The sequence below is a fragment of the Idiotropiscis lumnitzeri genome, chromosome 1 (genome assembly GCF_059441095.1).
Source record: "Idiotropiscis lumnitzeri isolate Australia: NSW breed Sydney's pygmy pipehorse chromosome 1, RoL_Ilum_1.0, whole genome shotgun sequence".
Classification (NCBI taxonomy): domain Eukaryota; kingdom Metazoa; phylum Chordata; class Actinopteri; order Syngnathiformes; family Syngnathidae; genus Idiotropiscis; species Idiotropiscis lumnitzeri.
In genome coordinates this window covers 38,865,007-38,881,998 of record NC_142391.1, presented here as the reverse complement: position 1 = coordinate 38,881,998, position 16,992 = coordinate 38,865,007, and the positions used below count along the sequence as shown (strand labels likewise).

At 38.7% G+C, this 16,992-nt stretch overlaps 1 protein-coding gene across 2 annotated transcripts in view; it reads right to left on the bottom strand.

Moving 5' to 3' along the window:
• Positions 1–16,992, bottom strand: part of dock5 (dedicator of cytokinesis 5) — a 41,076-nt gene that overhangs the window by 8,270 nt on the left and 15,814 nt on the right. For both annotated transcript variants that reach the window (XM_088300001.1, XM_088300009.1), the window contains exons 9-38: positions 15,687–15,768; positions 14,799–14,928; positions 12,163–12,235; positions 11,230–11,372; positions 10,932–11,057; positions 10,681–10,805; positions 10,163–10,261; positions 9,883–9,955; positions 9,674–9,777; positions 9,286–9,466; positions 8,256–8,353; positions 8,045–8,134; positions 7,831–7,931; positions 7,578–7,712; positions 7,389–7,500; positions 6,564–6,634; positions 6,285–6,391; positions 5,975–6,111; positions 4,782–4,877; positions 4,497–4,595; positions 3,994–4,164; positions 3,791–3,891; positions 2,837–2,895; positions 2,438–2,592; positions 2,134–2,219; positions 1,670–1,826; positions 1,540–1,580; positions 1,377–1,467; positions 1,180–1,299; positions 913–1,002 (exon numbers count right to left, since the gene is read on the bottom strand). In XM_088300001.1, coding sequence (XP_088156127.1) covers positions 913–1,002; positions 1,180–1,299; positions 1,377–1,467; positions 1,540–1,580; positions 1,670–1,826; positions 2,134–2,219; positions 2,438–2,592; positions 2,837–2,895; positions 3,791–3,891; positions 3,994–4,164; positions 4,497–4,595; positions 4,782–4,877; positions 5,975–6,111; positions 6,285–6,391; positions 6,564–6,634; positions 7,389–7,500; positions 7,578–7,712; positions 7,831–7,931; positions 8,045–8,134; positions 8,256–8,353; positions 9,286–9,466; positions 9,674–9,777; positions 9,883–9,955; positions 10,163–10,261; positions 10,681–10,805; positions 10,932–11,057; positions 11,230–11,372; positions 12,163–12,235; positions 14,799–14,928; positions 15,687–15,768 — 3,253 coding nt within the window. The remainder of the gene's footprint in view (positions 1–912; positions 1,003–1,179; positions 1,300–1,376; positions 1,468–1,539; positions 1,581–1,669; positions 1,827–2,133; positions 2,220–2,437; positions 2,593–2,836; positions 2,896–3,790; positions 3,892–3,993; positions 4,165–4,496; positions 4,596–4,781; positions 4,878–5,974; positions 6,112–6,284; positions 6,392–6,563; positions 6,635–7,388; positions 7,501–7,577; positions 7,713–7,830; positions 7,932–8,044; positions 8,135–8,255; positions 8,354–9,285; positions 9,467–9,673; positions 9,778–9,882; positions 9,956–10,162; positions 10,262–10,680; positions 10,806–10,931; positions 11,058–11,229; positions 11,373–12,162; positions 12,236–14,798; positions 14,929–15,686; positions 15,769–16,992) is intronic.

Below are 16,992 nucleotides of genomic sequence, written 5' to 3'. Positions count from 1 at the left end.
TATGTGAAAACATGATTTGTTTCGAGAGCTGTCCAAATGCTTCCACCCAAGACTAAGTTTCAGTGAGAGGGATCTGTGTGCGGCAGACTCCGTGTGCAATTTGAATGTGTGCATGCGTGCATGGCAAAGATTAACACACCTTTCGGTCACGCTTTTTGCCAAGGCTGTCTCTAACAGGCTAATCTGGGCGCGGCATGTCGAGTTTCAATATGATTACAACTTTGAAAGAATAAAACAAAAAAAAAAGTTAAAATAAATTTTAAAAAATTACAGGCATACGATGGGCCCACGACAGTCAATATTTTTTCAGTGTTTTTTATCTTTAACTGCAGACTTTAAGATCGTTAAGAATAATACCAATTGTAACTTGTAAGCTGCATCATTCCTATCTAAGGCACTATTTTTGCGCATTTTACAATTTGGTTGATAACATAAATAACAGATTACATTTATTTGTTTTCCTTGTTAAACAACACACTATTAACTGGATCCTACAAAATACATTGTAGTTCAAATAATTGACGCAAGAAGAATAACTACTGTTGCCTTGGTGATCAAAATGCTTCGCTGTGTGTACGCCACATTATTGAACCAAAATTGCACTAAGCTGCTAATACAGATAAATAAAACTGGATTCTTCAAAAGACTTAAACAAAATGGTGTGGGTGCTTGCATTGACACGCATGCATGCATGTTTCAAGTCCTACACTGTTTTTAAACTAACTGCACTCAGCCTCTGGCAGCCTGACACACATTTGTACTATTATTAGTCACACACGTTATAGTGTTAAGAGAAATTAAAAACACACGCACATTCATCTACATATACATTTAAATTTTGGGATTTTCTGTAGCGGTGAGGTGATAGAATTTGGTTTCGGGCGTAAATGTAATGCACATACAGCTTCTTACCAGCAGCTGGCTGAGCTCCATGAAGTCAAACATGTGGCTCTCGTGCATCTTGGCCAGCTCCTTGCCGAGTTCAATTGCCTTTTCCCACATCTGGTGAAATGTATATTCCTTAGACAGCAAATGGCTTCAAAGACAAACTTTTGATAAGCAACAGAGTGCAATAGGGCTGAACAATTTCAGGATAAGATTGAATTGTCATTTTTCTGACCGATATTGAGATTTGAATTTGAACCCCATTAGTGCAATGGCAGACCTAGCAATACTAACCTTGCCTTTGTCCAAATAACATATGATCTCCTGGAAGAGTCTTTCTTTCAACTCCTGTTGAGTCCACACATGCTTCCCGTCTCGAGGTATCAAATGAGGTGCACAGGTTTTGTCAGACCACTGGTACACAAATCAGTAGATGTAGAAGAAAGAGCAAAATCTTAAAATGTTACAAGTAAGATCTGAATATGACAGACCTCAAGTAATTCAGCATGTAGCAGCAGAGTGTAGGAGGCCTCGGTGTAATTTTCACAGTCCAGGTGTAAATCTCGCAGCTTGTACAAGTATCTTATCAAAAGAACACATCAAAAAAGAACATTTCATCAAAAATTCAAATGTCAACAGTGCTGCCCGACTTACCGGATATAAATGTCTTCCCTCTTTTTTTCCTTGTAGAAATTCTGAAAGAGAAAGCAAGCTAAGGTTATGTCAAATAACTGCTTAAGTACAAACGTGTCAGGCGTTTTGTGAACACAGGAGTGGGCCATACCAGAACATTGACAGTGCAGCTCATGCGATGCTCAGGACTTTCATCATGTGTGATGGTGCGATATGCCAGGAGGTTCTCCAGCAGACTGCTCAGCAGAAGCGCCAGCTCCTCACCTGACTGCGACAAGTATCTATGGCGTCTGCAGTGCTCCAGTAACCTGTGGGTCCATGAGGCTTTTCATTAGACAGCCAGCAAGAAGCTGCACTGAACCCCTCTCTCAAGCATTTAATGCACATTACTCTATCATTATTCATGAGTCATAGAGTTATTGCAAGAATTTTACATTTATTTGTTAATTCTTATAGATTGCCTTATGACCTACTGGGTCCTTCCATAAAACTAATAAAACAAAATCTGTAAGCGACCTGTCTAGAGTTTCAGACCAAATATGAGTCGGTTCAGTTACTGAGGAAAATCTGCTCACACAGAAACAATTGCCTATAAGGATAAGTGACAAAAATTACGTTTTCTCCAGCAGGACTTTGTACTGCTCATCTCCTTGACCTCCTTCAACCTCTTGATCCAGTCTTGTTATCAGTTCATTTTCAAACTGAAAAGAAGACAAGAATGGGTAGATTATAGAATGATTTCCCTATACTTTCTTGGTAAAAAGATATCAAGTGATATTTGTTCTGTTAAAAAGACACACAAAAAGAATGGTGGATGAAGGCACTTAAAAGCACAAAGTCAAATACACCACACGTGATGCATCAAAAACTTTGATCATATTAAAATAAAACACACAGTGCATAAGATTGGAGATAGTACCATTTCAAATGTGCGCCCGGGGCTGAAATTGTGCTCACACTGCATCATATCGAAGAAGATGGGAATTGTGGCCTTCCTCAGCTCTGGTTCAGGCACTAGAGTGACCTCCAAAATAGGTCCGACCATGGATGGGATGAACTTCATTTTATGGGGGCCTAAAGGACAACAAAGGATTAGCACTCGGAAGAATACGAGTATAATTTGAGAAGGCAATAAGATACATTTCATCTCATAACAAACACAGTGCAATTTAATAATGCTGCAAACAAAACAGTAGAGTCAAACTGAACAATAAAAACATTGTCATGTGATTCTGCCTGTGTTACTAGGAGGCACCAAATGATTTCACAAAAATAGATCATAAAGGACAATATCAGACGACTGTAGATACATACTCACCAAGATTGTACCACATATCTCTGATCTTAAAGCCAATTGTCTTCCTCATATCACCATATCTGTTGCAAATGTAAATCAGTTTAGCATGTTTCCTTATTGAAGGAATTCATTCCATTCCAATTTGTGTTCTATGAGAGTTTTTGCAATGGGACTACCCCTAACCCAATGGGTAAATTGTTAATGGCACGTTCATCAACCCTTCAAACCATTGAAAAAAATAATCTGTCATAAATGTGTCAAGATTAAAGAAAAACATTCCTATTCTTGGCTCATATGTAATTCTTAAAAAAAAGTGTTTGAAATAAACCCCAAATGTGTTAGAACATATCCGCCAAAATGCCACTTGTTGTGAAGTAGGTTGACTCACCGGCCACCATACACTGCTCAAGTTTAATGATGGTTTAAAGTTCTTATTCAGCAAAATTATTCAACCATTAATTTTTGTTATATTTCAGACTGAAAATGTGTTTTATAGAAAAAGAATAATGAAACAATAAATCAACCAGCTTTTATTTCTAAGTGTGGTCCAGCAACTAATACATAACCAAGAAGCTATATTTGTAAATGAACACCACTTTTTAGGTGTGCAGATGGACTGGATCAGAGAGACACATTTTGTCAATTCCACTCTCTTCAGTTTCAAGTAATTACAGTAACCACCAAGGATTTGTATTTATTTAGCACACAGCACCAATAACTTTGTCCACGTGACTAAATGCTGCAAGGTTGATCTAGTCTCATGTTGATGTCAAACCCAATTATGAAGAGCAAAAATAATGGAATTGTCTCACTGTTAAAATACTTTTCAAGTGGAGTGTACATTTGCGCATGTGAACACGGAGCAAATAATATTGTGGCTTGTATTGTGTAATTAAACATGTTCCCGCAGGAGCAAATCCAATGCATCTCGGGTAAGAGATGTTCATAGACCGCAAGAAGAAAAAAATCTCTCACTTGTTTAGTATCTTGTTACGTTTCTCTTGAGAGAAGGACTCAAGTTGCAGCGTCTTATGTGTGAGGAACGCCACGGTCAAATGAAAGTAGCTATTCCATAGCTGTGAAGGATTCACAGGTTTAATTATAATACAAAACCATAAAATGTGATGCATAATTAGTTTGTTTGATTGATAAAATAAAACCGAAAGAAGAAAACATACCTGTAGTTCAAAATGTGCTTGGTCTAAGAAATACGTGTTGAGGACATCAGAATACTGGTTTATGGCCCTCAGGAAGACTTGCATCTGCACCAGGTTCATAATCATCCAGTCAGCAGGGAAGACCTTCCCCATCAGGTCTTTGAACATGATGAATGTCTCCATGAGGAAGTCCTGATGATAGGAGAAGCTTCATCGTCAGCGCCAGTTGAAGACCAGTTAGTTCAAAACGACAGCATTGGAGCATGTCAGGCACTCATATTCTGACCACCAAAGGACCACAGATATCATCAAGTAATTCCCATCAATTGGACAATGTGTTTCGAATCAATATTGTTTATATAAGTAGAAAAGGGCCTGAATGGTTTGGTGTCATTATTGATAGGTTGTGACAGGCTGTGGCATACTGCAACTAACAAGGGCAGCATCAAAATCTCTAATCTCGTTGCACACTTGAGTACAATGACAATAAAGGTATTTCTATTTCTATTTCTAAAAACACTTACGATGATATCCTGTCTCGTCTTAAAGGTGCCAATATAGTGGGCATAATGCATGACATCCATCTGCTTCAGAATTGCCGTCATGCAGGATAAATAGTGGCCCTGTAACAGAAAAGGTTATTTGTTATATTACATTAATTGACAGTAATCCCCCCCAGTCAGTACGAAAGAACTTTCAAAGCACCGGTTGTTGGTTTTATTCAAGCAAATGTTAGCAAGTGTTACTATGTGTTTTTTTTCCCTTTATAAAGAGGCCATTTAGTGTTCCCTCGGTAACATCACACTTACAATGAGGGGGGACGATCTGTCCATGCCTATAACTGTGCGATTAACCCTGCGAAGAAGGCGTTCCATTATCAGCTGAACGTGTCCCCTCGTTGGACCCTGCACAAATGGAATCACATGTGATTTTATAGGCTCACAGAAGTATTCATTTAGTGTAAAGAACTGAGGTTGTAAGCAAAGACCATGGGGACAAATTTCACTGTGAATTGTAAAATTAAACACTAAGTCACGATTCGTGATACAGAGATATGGTCAATGCAAACAGCGTTCATTCTTTGAGAGGCCCTCGTGGATGCTGGCGTAAATCTTGCACTGATATTGTTTTCATAAAACAAAACAAACAGGAATTGTCACTAGCAATTGCAAGATGGCTGCCCTCTGGCTTCAGCTTCGGCGGGCCAATTGTTATTCCATTCATATATAATTCCATGGCAACAGCAGACATGCATACTGCAGCCAAATCAGTATCACACCGGTCCAAAACCTGAGATCATATGTTACATCACGTAGGCATGGTCCAAAAAAATTCAAACCAATTATGTATCAAAATGGAACATATCATTGAATAGAGATTTGTGACACTTTGAGCTGTTGATACAAACACAAACAAAAACCAAAACCCAACCTACCTCCTAAAGCAAGAGGAGACTACTCATTTGTCTACCGGGAAGAACCCCCATTGTATAGGCACCATGCCAGCAATCAATGATTTGAACCTCAAACCCCGCCTGATATAAGAAGTTCCACTTCCCAAGATCCAGTTTCAATAGCTAGTGATCAGACAACCTTTGACCTCCGCCCATCTTACACTGCAACAGACCCCCATCCACGCAAACAAATGTTGAGACAATAAAAGGGAGCAAAAGAATAGCAACAACAAAATCAAATAGATTTGATTTGTGTGTAAATGACGAGTCGATAGTTATTCTATTGGAAACAATTTTTTGAACGCACAAGAGCATTAGTGTAAATGCTCGTCTCTCTATATTCACATGGATTTATGATTTTGACACCAAAGCCATTCCATTATGTGCATAATCTGCAGCATTTCACATTTTAGGCTTTTCTTTCTTTTCTTTGTAAGTGTATATCAATAAACCCAGGCCACGTGTGCCTGTAATCTTATTTTGACAAGCTTCTTATGTAATTGTTTACTGTGGTACCAGCCATTTAAATCTGTAAGAGTGATTATTTACCACGTCCTTGCGATCCACGATGTCCAAAACAGTGCAAAGCACTTGGACACAGGCCTCGTAGTCTGGTTTACTGGAGTGATCATCCAGCTGCCCACTCAGCTGGTCGTTGACAAGCGGCAGAAGCACATCTCGACAATCTGTGGAAACAAAGCAGAGAAATGTGGTCACTGTATGACATGCTCCATGTCTAGTCCCTGCAGGGACAGTGAACGTTGACAGTGAATATGAGCATGAGGCAGCGGTTTGTGTTTTGCATGAATCTTGTGTTAAATTTTATAATGTGGCTCTGGGCTTGAAAAACAAATAGTACCTGGTTGCATGAAAAGGTCACTCTCCACCATTTTGCACATGCAGCCCAGTTTCTGACGCACAAGCTGCGAGTCGGGAATGCTCTCAATAAACTTTGCAAGCAGAATGCTGTAAATGAGAGTACACTTCGTTTGTTGTAATTGTCTCAGAAACCAACATTTCACATGATGCATCATTGACCTTGCAGAAGCAGGATTGTGAAAGAAAAATCTCAGAAATAATACACAATGGATATTATTATTATATTATGACAAGTTGTGCAGTCATCCTTGAGAATCACCTTAACTCCACAGGATCAAACACCGACTGGATGTCATTAATGATACCAGGGAGGTATTTCAAGATCGCCCCCTGAAAATACAAAGTGCAGGTTGTCATCAAGTTCAAGCAAGGTATAATCTACATAAACTTAGCAGCGCATTTCTTTACATGGTTGAAAATGCCAGGAGGTATCTTACAACTATTATGCAGACTATTGATCTGCTAATAGCAATTGCTATGACAGTTGACCCCTCATCCTCGAATATTAGGCAATTCAGTTTAAGGACAATGTGAACTGTGCACGTCTATATCTGAGGCTTTGCATACATTATCTTGTACTGCATAATATTTCCAACTCGTAAAATGATGAGTGCCAGTCAAGGAAGACGCACAGGAGGATGTTGAGGTGAATAAAAACGTAAAATGGAGAAATATTGAAATATTGCTCCCATTTACTTGAATATAATGGGTGCTTTATGTACGCTGCTGCAGTACATATTTGCCGAGAACCGCCACTATTTGATCCACACATTTGGTTAAGAATTGTTGTAAAACACAATACTGTATATGTGCGCTGTATTTCTATGGAAGCTGCATATCGCTCACCCTGAAAATCGAGAAAAATGTATTTTTCGTTTCTATGCATTAAATTAGTTATAAGTAAGGTATTACGAATTGCGACATTTTGTGTCAAATCTTGTGGCAGAATCCCGCACTGAGTGTTCAGTGGAGTTGTGCCTCATCGCCCACATTTGATTAGTCATACAGTAATGGAACTTTGAGTTAACTTACAGATTTTAGCAGTAGTAAAAAAAAACAAAAAAAAAAAAAACAGAGCTCAAACCTTTATTTTCACTCCCTCATCAAGTGGTCTGTCCATGAGAGTGTTGAAAGACAGGAATAGAGAGCGAATTGAGTTGAAGAAGGCATCCCCATCTTCACTGTTTCCATAGAACCTACAAAGGTGGATATCATTACAAGCTAATCTTCTAAAACACAGGTACGAGTGGGAGTATGGGCGCCCCTTAGATACCTCAGGTAGAGTATCCGAGATTGGACAATAAACCTGAACAAATACTTGAGAGCCTTGAGTGCCGCATAGAGCTTCTCAGTGAGGACAGGCTCCTCCGCATGGCCCACATAGAGGTTGAGCACCCTTGTAAGCTTCCTGGAAATGCAAATAAGTTTGACTTAAGGTCTTTTGATAAATACAATATTAGGTAGGTGGAGAATCATGCAAATCAAGGGTGTGCTATTGCCAGCAATTTAAGATTGTAGGGACTTACATGTAAGCCAAAGTGGCACTAAAGTGCTTGTTAATGTAGGTTTCAAGGACTGGGTTGAAGTGCTGGAATTTGATGTCACCAATCAGCGTGATAATAAAAACCTACAGAAAAAAAAGAAAACCAGTAAGGAGCTGAAGAAAATGCACATTTATTGTGTGATGGAGTGCAGTCTTGCCAAAATGTAACAGGTGTCAACTGCACATCACAAACTAACCAAGGCGTTGAACACCAGTGTGTCATAAGTGTCCTTTTCTGAAGTCTCCATCATGATGTTGAACAGAGCATCAAGAGTATCCTGGAGAAACTGCAAACCACCCACCCGAAGCTTATTATAAAAGTCATATTAAAAAATCTCTTAAAATGTCTATAATATATAACACCATATTAAATATTTTGTGTCATCATCCGTAACGCAGAGCACCTACTTTAACTATCTCCCCGCCTTCGACCTCCATCAGCCTCTGCAGGATCTGATCAAGATCATCTGGGTTAGACCTCCAGTTCAACAGGCCAAGTAGATCAACTAAAGATTTGTGAACACAATAGTTTAACATAGATTGGAGCATCAATTAATGTTGATGAACTTTTTCAAGTCCAATCAATCAAACCATCAATATACTGAAATCTCTCCACAGAATATAAATAACATCTCAAATAGATTTATTCAGTGTAGCACAGAAAGTGATGTGGGCTGTGATCACAAGTTTTAGGGTCGATCAGCTATCAAAGAGTTTGTAAAAATAATACTCGATCACGGATTCAATCAGACGATGGAGTGATACATCTATTTGAATAACTTGTGTATTTATTCTATAATAGAATTACAGCAAAATGAAATGTTTAGTGCGACTTGGCAACAACGGAGCTATTTCTATGTTTGTTCAAGCAACATGGTAGCATCTGTGATTGGCAGAATGTTGTGGCCGGAGGTTCGCGTGACTTACGATGAGTGACAAAATTATTTTGAATGAAAGAGATTTTCAAATTAAATAAACAAAACACATACTGTAGCTGATTCTTTTTTTACGTAAATAAAATTCTGTTTAGACCGGTCCGAGAAAAATTGAAAAAACATGCTACTGCTTTGTGATTGGATGGAAGCCGAACTTCCACCTCCCGCTTGCAATGACACGAGACAAGGCTAAAACTAGATTAGCTTTCGGGTTTACTTCTACACCACACCAGACACAGAACGACCTGGATTGAACGAGTTTGTGCTTGCTGTAAGGTCTTACTTTACGGATCAGATCAATGATGTCATTGATAGCTCGCGCAAATTATGATTTTGCATAAAAGGCTGAATATCGACCGGTTTCGATCCATTCGATCAGATTGGTGAAAAGCCATATATTGAGCAGCTTTCCAATGTAAAACTGGTTAAATCTCCAAAATTACTTGTGGGGAAGATACATTTTGATTATGAGAAGAGAGTGAAAAAAGAGTGCTGTGAAATACCGTTTTGAGTGAGTTTAGTGGAGCAAGTAAGTGTAGAAATCTGAAAGCTGTCCTTTGTGACAGGGATCACTCCTGAATGGTGGAACTGCTTCCCTGTTTGTTTCTCCTTCTCCTGCACTTCAGCCCAGGTCCCTGGCAAGGTCAGATAAACCTTTGCATCATCTGCCCTTTTCACATCAACCTAAAAAATTCATAAAATAGAGAATGACACTTGAGGCAAACAAAATCAATGAATATTTAATTTTATAATTATTAAGGAGAATTCCATAATTCATCAATCTACATGCTGTCTGTCAGTTGTGTACCAGTTATGCACTTTTTTATGCAATTGGGTTCATGTTTTAGCATGTGCTTCTTTTTTAATGAAAGTAAAAGCCTTGGAGGCTACCTTATAGACAATAGGTTCATGCCTTCCGTCCCTGAGTGTCGTTCCGTCTCCTCTCATTAGGCGAACAAAGGCCATACCAAAGGGTTTTTCTGATTTGTCCCTAGCTGAGGTACACAGAGGAGCACAAGAGCTCTATTTACCGTGGTGGAGGGATTACACGTGGGTGTTTGTCATACAACTAAGTCATACAGCAAGTCATAGCGACTCACAGTCCTGGGAGGATCTATGTCGAAACATCACCCTCAAGTGACAGCGGCAAACGTCTTCAATGGGAATTGTCACCTTGCAGAGAGGCAACAAAAATCAGAAGAATTACGGATGAAAAATTATTGTACATGGAGATATTAATTATCAGTATATTCTGGCTCGGTATCTTTCTTTTAAGATCATTTCATGGTACTGAGCTGTACTGAATCAATTTCACAAATATATTTGAGCCATGGGATGTCAGGTTCAGTGTTGCATTGTGGGTCCATGACACAAGCTTACCTTCACTGTTTCATTCCAACATGGTTGCTTCACCTGGTAGTATATGACTGACTTGTATTCTGTGATACCATCGTAACCAGCTCCAGGAAATATTGCGTTCTATAAAGTGACAATTTGAATTATTATACAGATTGTACAGTCCTTTTATGCCCAATCATAGCACCCACCCGTTTCCAATTTTGCAACCTCAAGCTTTTTTGGAAAATGTTGTCATAAAATTCTAAATGAATGATTATTTGCTGAAAACAATTAACTTTATCAGTTTGAACATGAAATATCTTGTCTTTGTAGTGTATTCAATTAAATATGGGTTGTACAAGATATTCAAATCATTGTATTGTTTTTATTTGTGTAAATTGTTTTTATTTATGCTCAACACAACGTCCCAGCTTTGGCCAGAATGAATTCTGTGCAATTTGTAATTGTAAAGTGTTAAATACCATCACAATATGGGACAAAAAGTTAACTCCTGTCATGTTGGTGAAAAACTGCATTTTGTTTTCAACGCCCAATATTACCTCCATGGCATTGCCTTCATCATCATGCACACTCAGTATGACCTCCACATTCTTAGGTGTCTTCTTTTTACCACGGTCAAACTCTCCCTGCAGCAAGGTTACGTAAATATCATTCCTCACGTTACCTGGAGAAAGAAAAACAGATGATCAAGTAAGTGTGCCAACAATTAATGTACCGTACTTGCAGTTCCGTTGGCAATATGAATGAAGATAACCCTATTGTATGTAGAGCAAACAATGAATTAAGCCACCTGGGAGGATGATTTCTGGAAAGCCCATTTTTCTGACAATGGCTGTGCTACGGTCCACAAAGTGTGGGTAGTCCTTTCTGACCTGTGCAAGATCCCCTGGGAGCAGCTTGAGGGTCACAAACAAACCTGCCAGCAAATATGAAAAGAAAATCAATGTGGCAGACAACAAAAACATATATACTGTAGCCCCTCACACACAATTTATCCCAAAAAAAAAAGAAAAAAAAAAAGAAAGGTGATTTCGGAAGGATCTCTAAAATGAGACGGGGATAGGACCTATGTGGGCACTTCAATTTACCCTGGCCTTTGTGATTGACCTCCCTTGTGGCAATGACTTTGTTGAAAACAGCAGTGAGTGGCTCATTCTCTCCTATGACTCGAGATGGGATGAGGGGAGACATGATGAGCTGCCTCTGACGGATATAGGTCTCCATTGCTATCCTGAGAAAGTTCATAAAAGGTGAAAATAAGAAAAAAGTAGTACTGCAACAATTCATCTGATCGCTGACAAACAAATGGACAGCAAAGTATAGAAAAAGGAATACAAGGCCTCTGGGGATTCAATTCAGGTTAGTTTTTGATAAATACACACATATACACACTCGCACACACGCACACGCACACGCACTGGCACGCACACACACACACCTACACACCGATCGCACGCACGCACGCACACACCCACGCACACACACAGAATAGAATCAGCTCAGGGAGATGTGTGCGCTATTTTGGTCAATAATTTGCAAAGAAAAAATAAATAAAAAAAGAAGGAAAGAAAAATGTGTGCTATTTTTACAATTACTTTATCTAAAACCATTGAAATTAGCTTGCTCTCATTGGCGATGCAATGTTAACGATTTTTGGTCTCCGGAAAAGTAATGTTTTTGGAGGTACAAGGATTCCAACTGATGCCACACACGTGCGCACACACAGGGAGTCAAGCGCGCGCGCACATGCACACACATGTGGCGCCTTTATATTTGAACAATAAAAGCAGCAGAGGGAAATAATTGCAGTTCATGTGGTATGAAAACAATATTTTAGACCTCTCTGTGACAAGCTGAAACATTTTTCAGTTTGACCATTGTTTAATCAAACATTTTGACCAGAGTGAGTCAAAAGCTATTCTCAAACATTCCCATCATTCCAATCCATGTGACAATTAAAAAAAAAAAAAGAATGTAACAATTCAAAGATACATTAAGTGTGACAACATCGAAAGACTCACTGCTGAAAAGGGATGAAATGCTGTTTGTCCTCATCGTCTGTTTTACCATGAGCGATATCTGTTATGTCCATCACTGCAATGACACAGAAGCATTAAAGACTGTCCCCTGTAACCTACTTTTCTGGCTGCAACACATTAACAACTGCAAAACCACAAGACTAAGAGCCTTTGGAAAAAAACACTATGCAATGGTTGCTAGTAGCAGTCAAACAATTGCTTATGTTTGCATGAATCTCTATATTTTGCTACAAGTTTGATGAAGAGATGTGATATTGACAGAATTTGACTTGAATAGGTAATTTTATATCTCAATAAGAATATATAACAGAATGTGCAGTGGCTTGCAAAAGTATTCAACCCAGTTGAACTGACCTTTTTTTGTCTTTGTAAGCTTTTTGTGCTAATTTAAAATGTAAAACATGGCGCTGCCTGATTTACGACAGTTGTACAGCCGTACGGCACCTCGGTGCCCTAAGTGACGTGATGCGTTGACAATGAGGTCTCAAATAGCATAATGGCGAAAGTTGGGATACAACGCCAGAGCCCCATTTGGTATTATATTCCCTCGCTCTCCAAAAAATAATGTGAGTACTACTGATAGACCGAGATGCTTTTTTCAGGGCTGATACCGATACTGATTATTAGTAGTCATGGCGGCCGATAACCGATATTTCGCCAAATATTGGCTCGGATAATCGGCCCGGTCCATCACTAGTGAGAACATTGTTAAATATTTCAATAAAGTACAACTCAAGTCAGTTTTGCGCCTGCTGCCTTTTTAAAAACATACACTAGCATGCATGCTAGCATATGTTTTAGCGTGCATGCATGCTAAGCTAAGGTATGTTTTAACACATCTGAACCCAATAATACAGTGTGCCCTATGTAATGTGCGGAAATACAGACATAGCACCCATAACTGAGACTGCGCCTTTTAATGCAGTGCGACTTACAGTCGTGAAAATGCGGCACATGGATAATTGGTTACTGTTTATAGGTAGCTAGATCAGGCATGGGCAACTGGGAGTTCACGGGCTGCATGAGTGACGTAAAACTTATTTTTGAAAACCGTTGCTGAGCCGCTGAAAGCTGTAATAACTGTGTTAACCACTAGATGGATCACCAGCACTTCAAACCCCAAAACTGTAGTTGTGCATCAGAGAAGAGTGTGTCCTGGCTTCTGGGCTCTTGCATCAATATTCCCATTCAAAGATGGAACCAAAATGCTGAAGAGCTTTCCTGTCCTTTTGGTTAAAAAAAAAAATCCCTCATTAATAATTGCATTTTTGTCATACATCTGGTTAGAAAGTGGTTGGTCCTGTGTGCTAGCCCCCCCCCCCCCCCAATTAGTGCTGATGAAAAATTGTGACCGTTACCATTTCCTATCCCTGATATAGATGAATGTGATGTTGGCTTTGTATGCCGAGCTGTAAACCGAGTGAATGAAAAAATAAATGCCAAATGGCACGAGAATATTTCTTGACAGAGGAAAAGAAACAACAGCATTCCCTCAGGAGCGACGAGGGAAATGTAAGGATAGCTATATTACAGATGGAAATGATATATTCCGCCAAATCTGGTGCAAGCATCTCTGTATCTTTTCATACTGATTAATGTATGGGTACATAGTCCATTACGCTTAAAAAAAAATCCATGACAACGGGAACCCCCATCATGGCGACTGCCACTCACAGACTGAATGTTTTGGATCTTTCAGTTTCCAAATGCAGTTTTTTTTCACAACAACAGCCATAGTGTGTGATTGCTACTTCAAGGAAAATGCAAGTTTTATTTTTGGACGGTTTTCCAACAGATTATGAAGTCTATCTGAAATAAAAGAACCAACAATTTCAGACTATGAAGTCTTTTTAAGTATGCTTAGTGGTAAAAATGCAGCATAATATAAACACTGTCAACAAGCAATAAACAAATGGATGAATGAACTCAAACCAGAACTAATGAGGAAGAGATAGCTTTAAGTTACAAGCAGCCCAGTGCATTCACTTGTGCACACCAATTTTGGAGATAATCGGTTACGATTTACGGACAAACGGTTGAGATTGAAGTCACATTGGAGGCTCACAGGCCGGCTGCATTGTCAGCTATTGCATTGTTAATGTTTTTAAAATAAAGGTATTTATTCAGGACATTTTAATTCAGTTTTTCTAATAGTACCAAGATTAACACAATTATGAGATTATTTTTTTCCTCTCCTCAAATTTGACATAACATCCAACCTAAATATTCCAGCAGAATGAGTGTTCCTGATCTCAATTTTACAAAATTGGGATGTTTCAGAACTGTGTATTATTCCTGTGTTCTACTTAACTAGCAAGAGAAGAATAACGTGACTTCTGAGTTAGACAATTTTTGGATCTTGGTTTCACTCCATTTGTTGAGAAGAACACATTTCTCCACAAATAGGCTAATCGCCAGACCAAATACAAAAAGAATGGTTGCTCAACTCATTTCCAGACGTCATTTTGCTTTTTCTAGGTCAGGAAACAGGTGTTGCCATTTTCACATATCACTTTACACATCAGTACAATTCAAACAGTACTGCAGGACAAATAAATGCCACTTTCATTGTTGAATGGGTTCTGGATTTAAATAGACCCTATGAGAAAGTGTCTCACCAGCCACACCAAATGGTCTCCTCAGTCCACCTGTTTGTTTCTTCCCTTCTTTGAGCTCCATGCTTCCTACTCTGATGATCTGACACACCAGGAAGAGACGCTGCCTCATCAGGTCACTTCTGCTAAGCTCCTGGATGCATAAAGTTAACCAAAAATAGATACTTCAGTGAAAAAAACTCAGGTCTCTAAGTCAGAGAAGCTAGAGTGCAGAGCATATTGGATGATGAAATCTACAACAATTGAACCTTTCCATCTGCAAGTATTCAATTTTTTTTGGATGACTTTGTAGGTCAAGTGAGTCACGATTTGCTTTGAGACGCTTTGGCATTAAATATTAGATCTCATTCTTAAGACATCAAGGCACAAATGACTTAATCCAATATTGTGCTTGAATGACATTTAAGGGAAAGCCAAGTCAAAAATGTTATTTACAATAATATGATTAATATTGCGTTTTGTGAAATATGAATTAGGCAGCAAAATCCATCCTGTTTTCGCCATCTCAGTGGGTGGCCAATTTACCACATGCTGTTGACAGAAACTAAATCACAGCGCAATCACGGATCACTTGTTTTCAAGGTTTGAGCCGTGATTGGTCATTACCCCATGGCTTAAGCACTAGTGGGGGCATATATTATTGCAAAGATTTATTTTCAGTTGACTTCCCCTATAAGAATAACAGCTAAAACATGTACGCAAATATATTCCAATTGTGATTTATTTGTGAAAGATGTGCAAGTAATAAGAGCTCACTTAATCATTCAGGAAATGAGCAGCTATTCAGTTACAAATTGTCCTCATTGTCTCACATTTCAAGCACTTTTGTATCATTTTAGTCTGAACCTCAAGTTAATATTCAATGGGTTAGGATTAAATTTTTTTTTTTACCGTGAAGAGTGCTGGCAGGTTGTTGAGTTTCTCAATTTCTTTTGGCATCCCCATACTGTCCCACCGCACCAGGAAGTTCTCGCTGCAAGAATTTAAACAAGGACCACTTCAGGAATTGCAAACCTCTGCAAAATATATAATATTCATATTGTATAGGGATTTAATGTAGACATATTATGCCGATGACTTTTTAATTGCATGTACGTAATTTTTTTATCTGCAGTGAATCAGAATGGGTAAAAAAATGAATGAATTATTTGTATCAAAAAAAGAATTGACAAAATACATCAACATTCATTGATTATTCTTACAATGTAAGTGAAGAGAACTAAAACTCTGGAGTATGCATTACGATTGACATCTTAGTTCTAATTTAACGTGATAGTGGGCTCATTGTTGCCATACGACACATTATGGTTTTACTTGATTGTAACTTTTCACGGCGATCCAGAGTGTCAAAGCCGGCTGAAAGACACCAGCGCTTGTACGTCAAAACAGGGAACTCCTCAACTTCTACTCCAATGTATTCATCGAGAGGGATACTGTATATGTGGCAATTACAAACTGTGACCTCAAATTTTTTTCAGCCGCCAAATACAAGCTCACTCTTTCCTCTCGAGAAGACATGGGCAAACTACAGCCCGCGGTCCTTGTCCAACTAATTTCAATAAATAAATAAATAAATAAAAATCTAAATTACTTAATAATTTCTTCTTGTCCTGCAACGCCCACGTTTTCCTAATAGATGATGCAACGTGTGCGAGGAAATTCTTCTGGGTCGAACAGGCTGGTATTTCGTTCACGTCCGCTTGGATCCTTTCTTATTTAACGTCCTATTTCCCTTGTATAGTGTGTGCTATGAGGTTTGCAACTACACACAACACTTTTGTATATCTGGCCCAAACACTCCAATTCAAATGTTCCCATTGTGGCCCGCAAGTCAAAAAGAAATTGCCCACCCCAGCCCAAGCGACGTATGCTTCCCACCCTCTGGCTCATTGAATCACACTCAGACACCTTCATTGCTTTGCAGAGAGTCATAAGTTGTACAAGTCTAAGTCCACAACTTGTAAAATAAATGCAAGATCACTGGATGTATTAGAATTTAAAAACACACGTACATGCGCACACACGCACACATACACTTAGTAAAAAGGGAATGTATTGCAATTATGTACCATATTTTATGAACCATTAGATGCTCTGTATTGTAAGGCACAATATCAATGAATGTTTCTTTTTTAAATCATTTTCATACATAAAGTGCATCGGATTAAAAGGCATGTTATCTTTGTAAATCACTGTC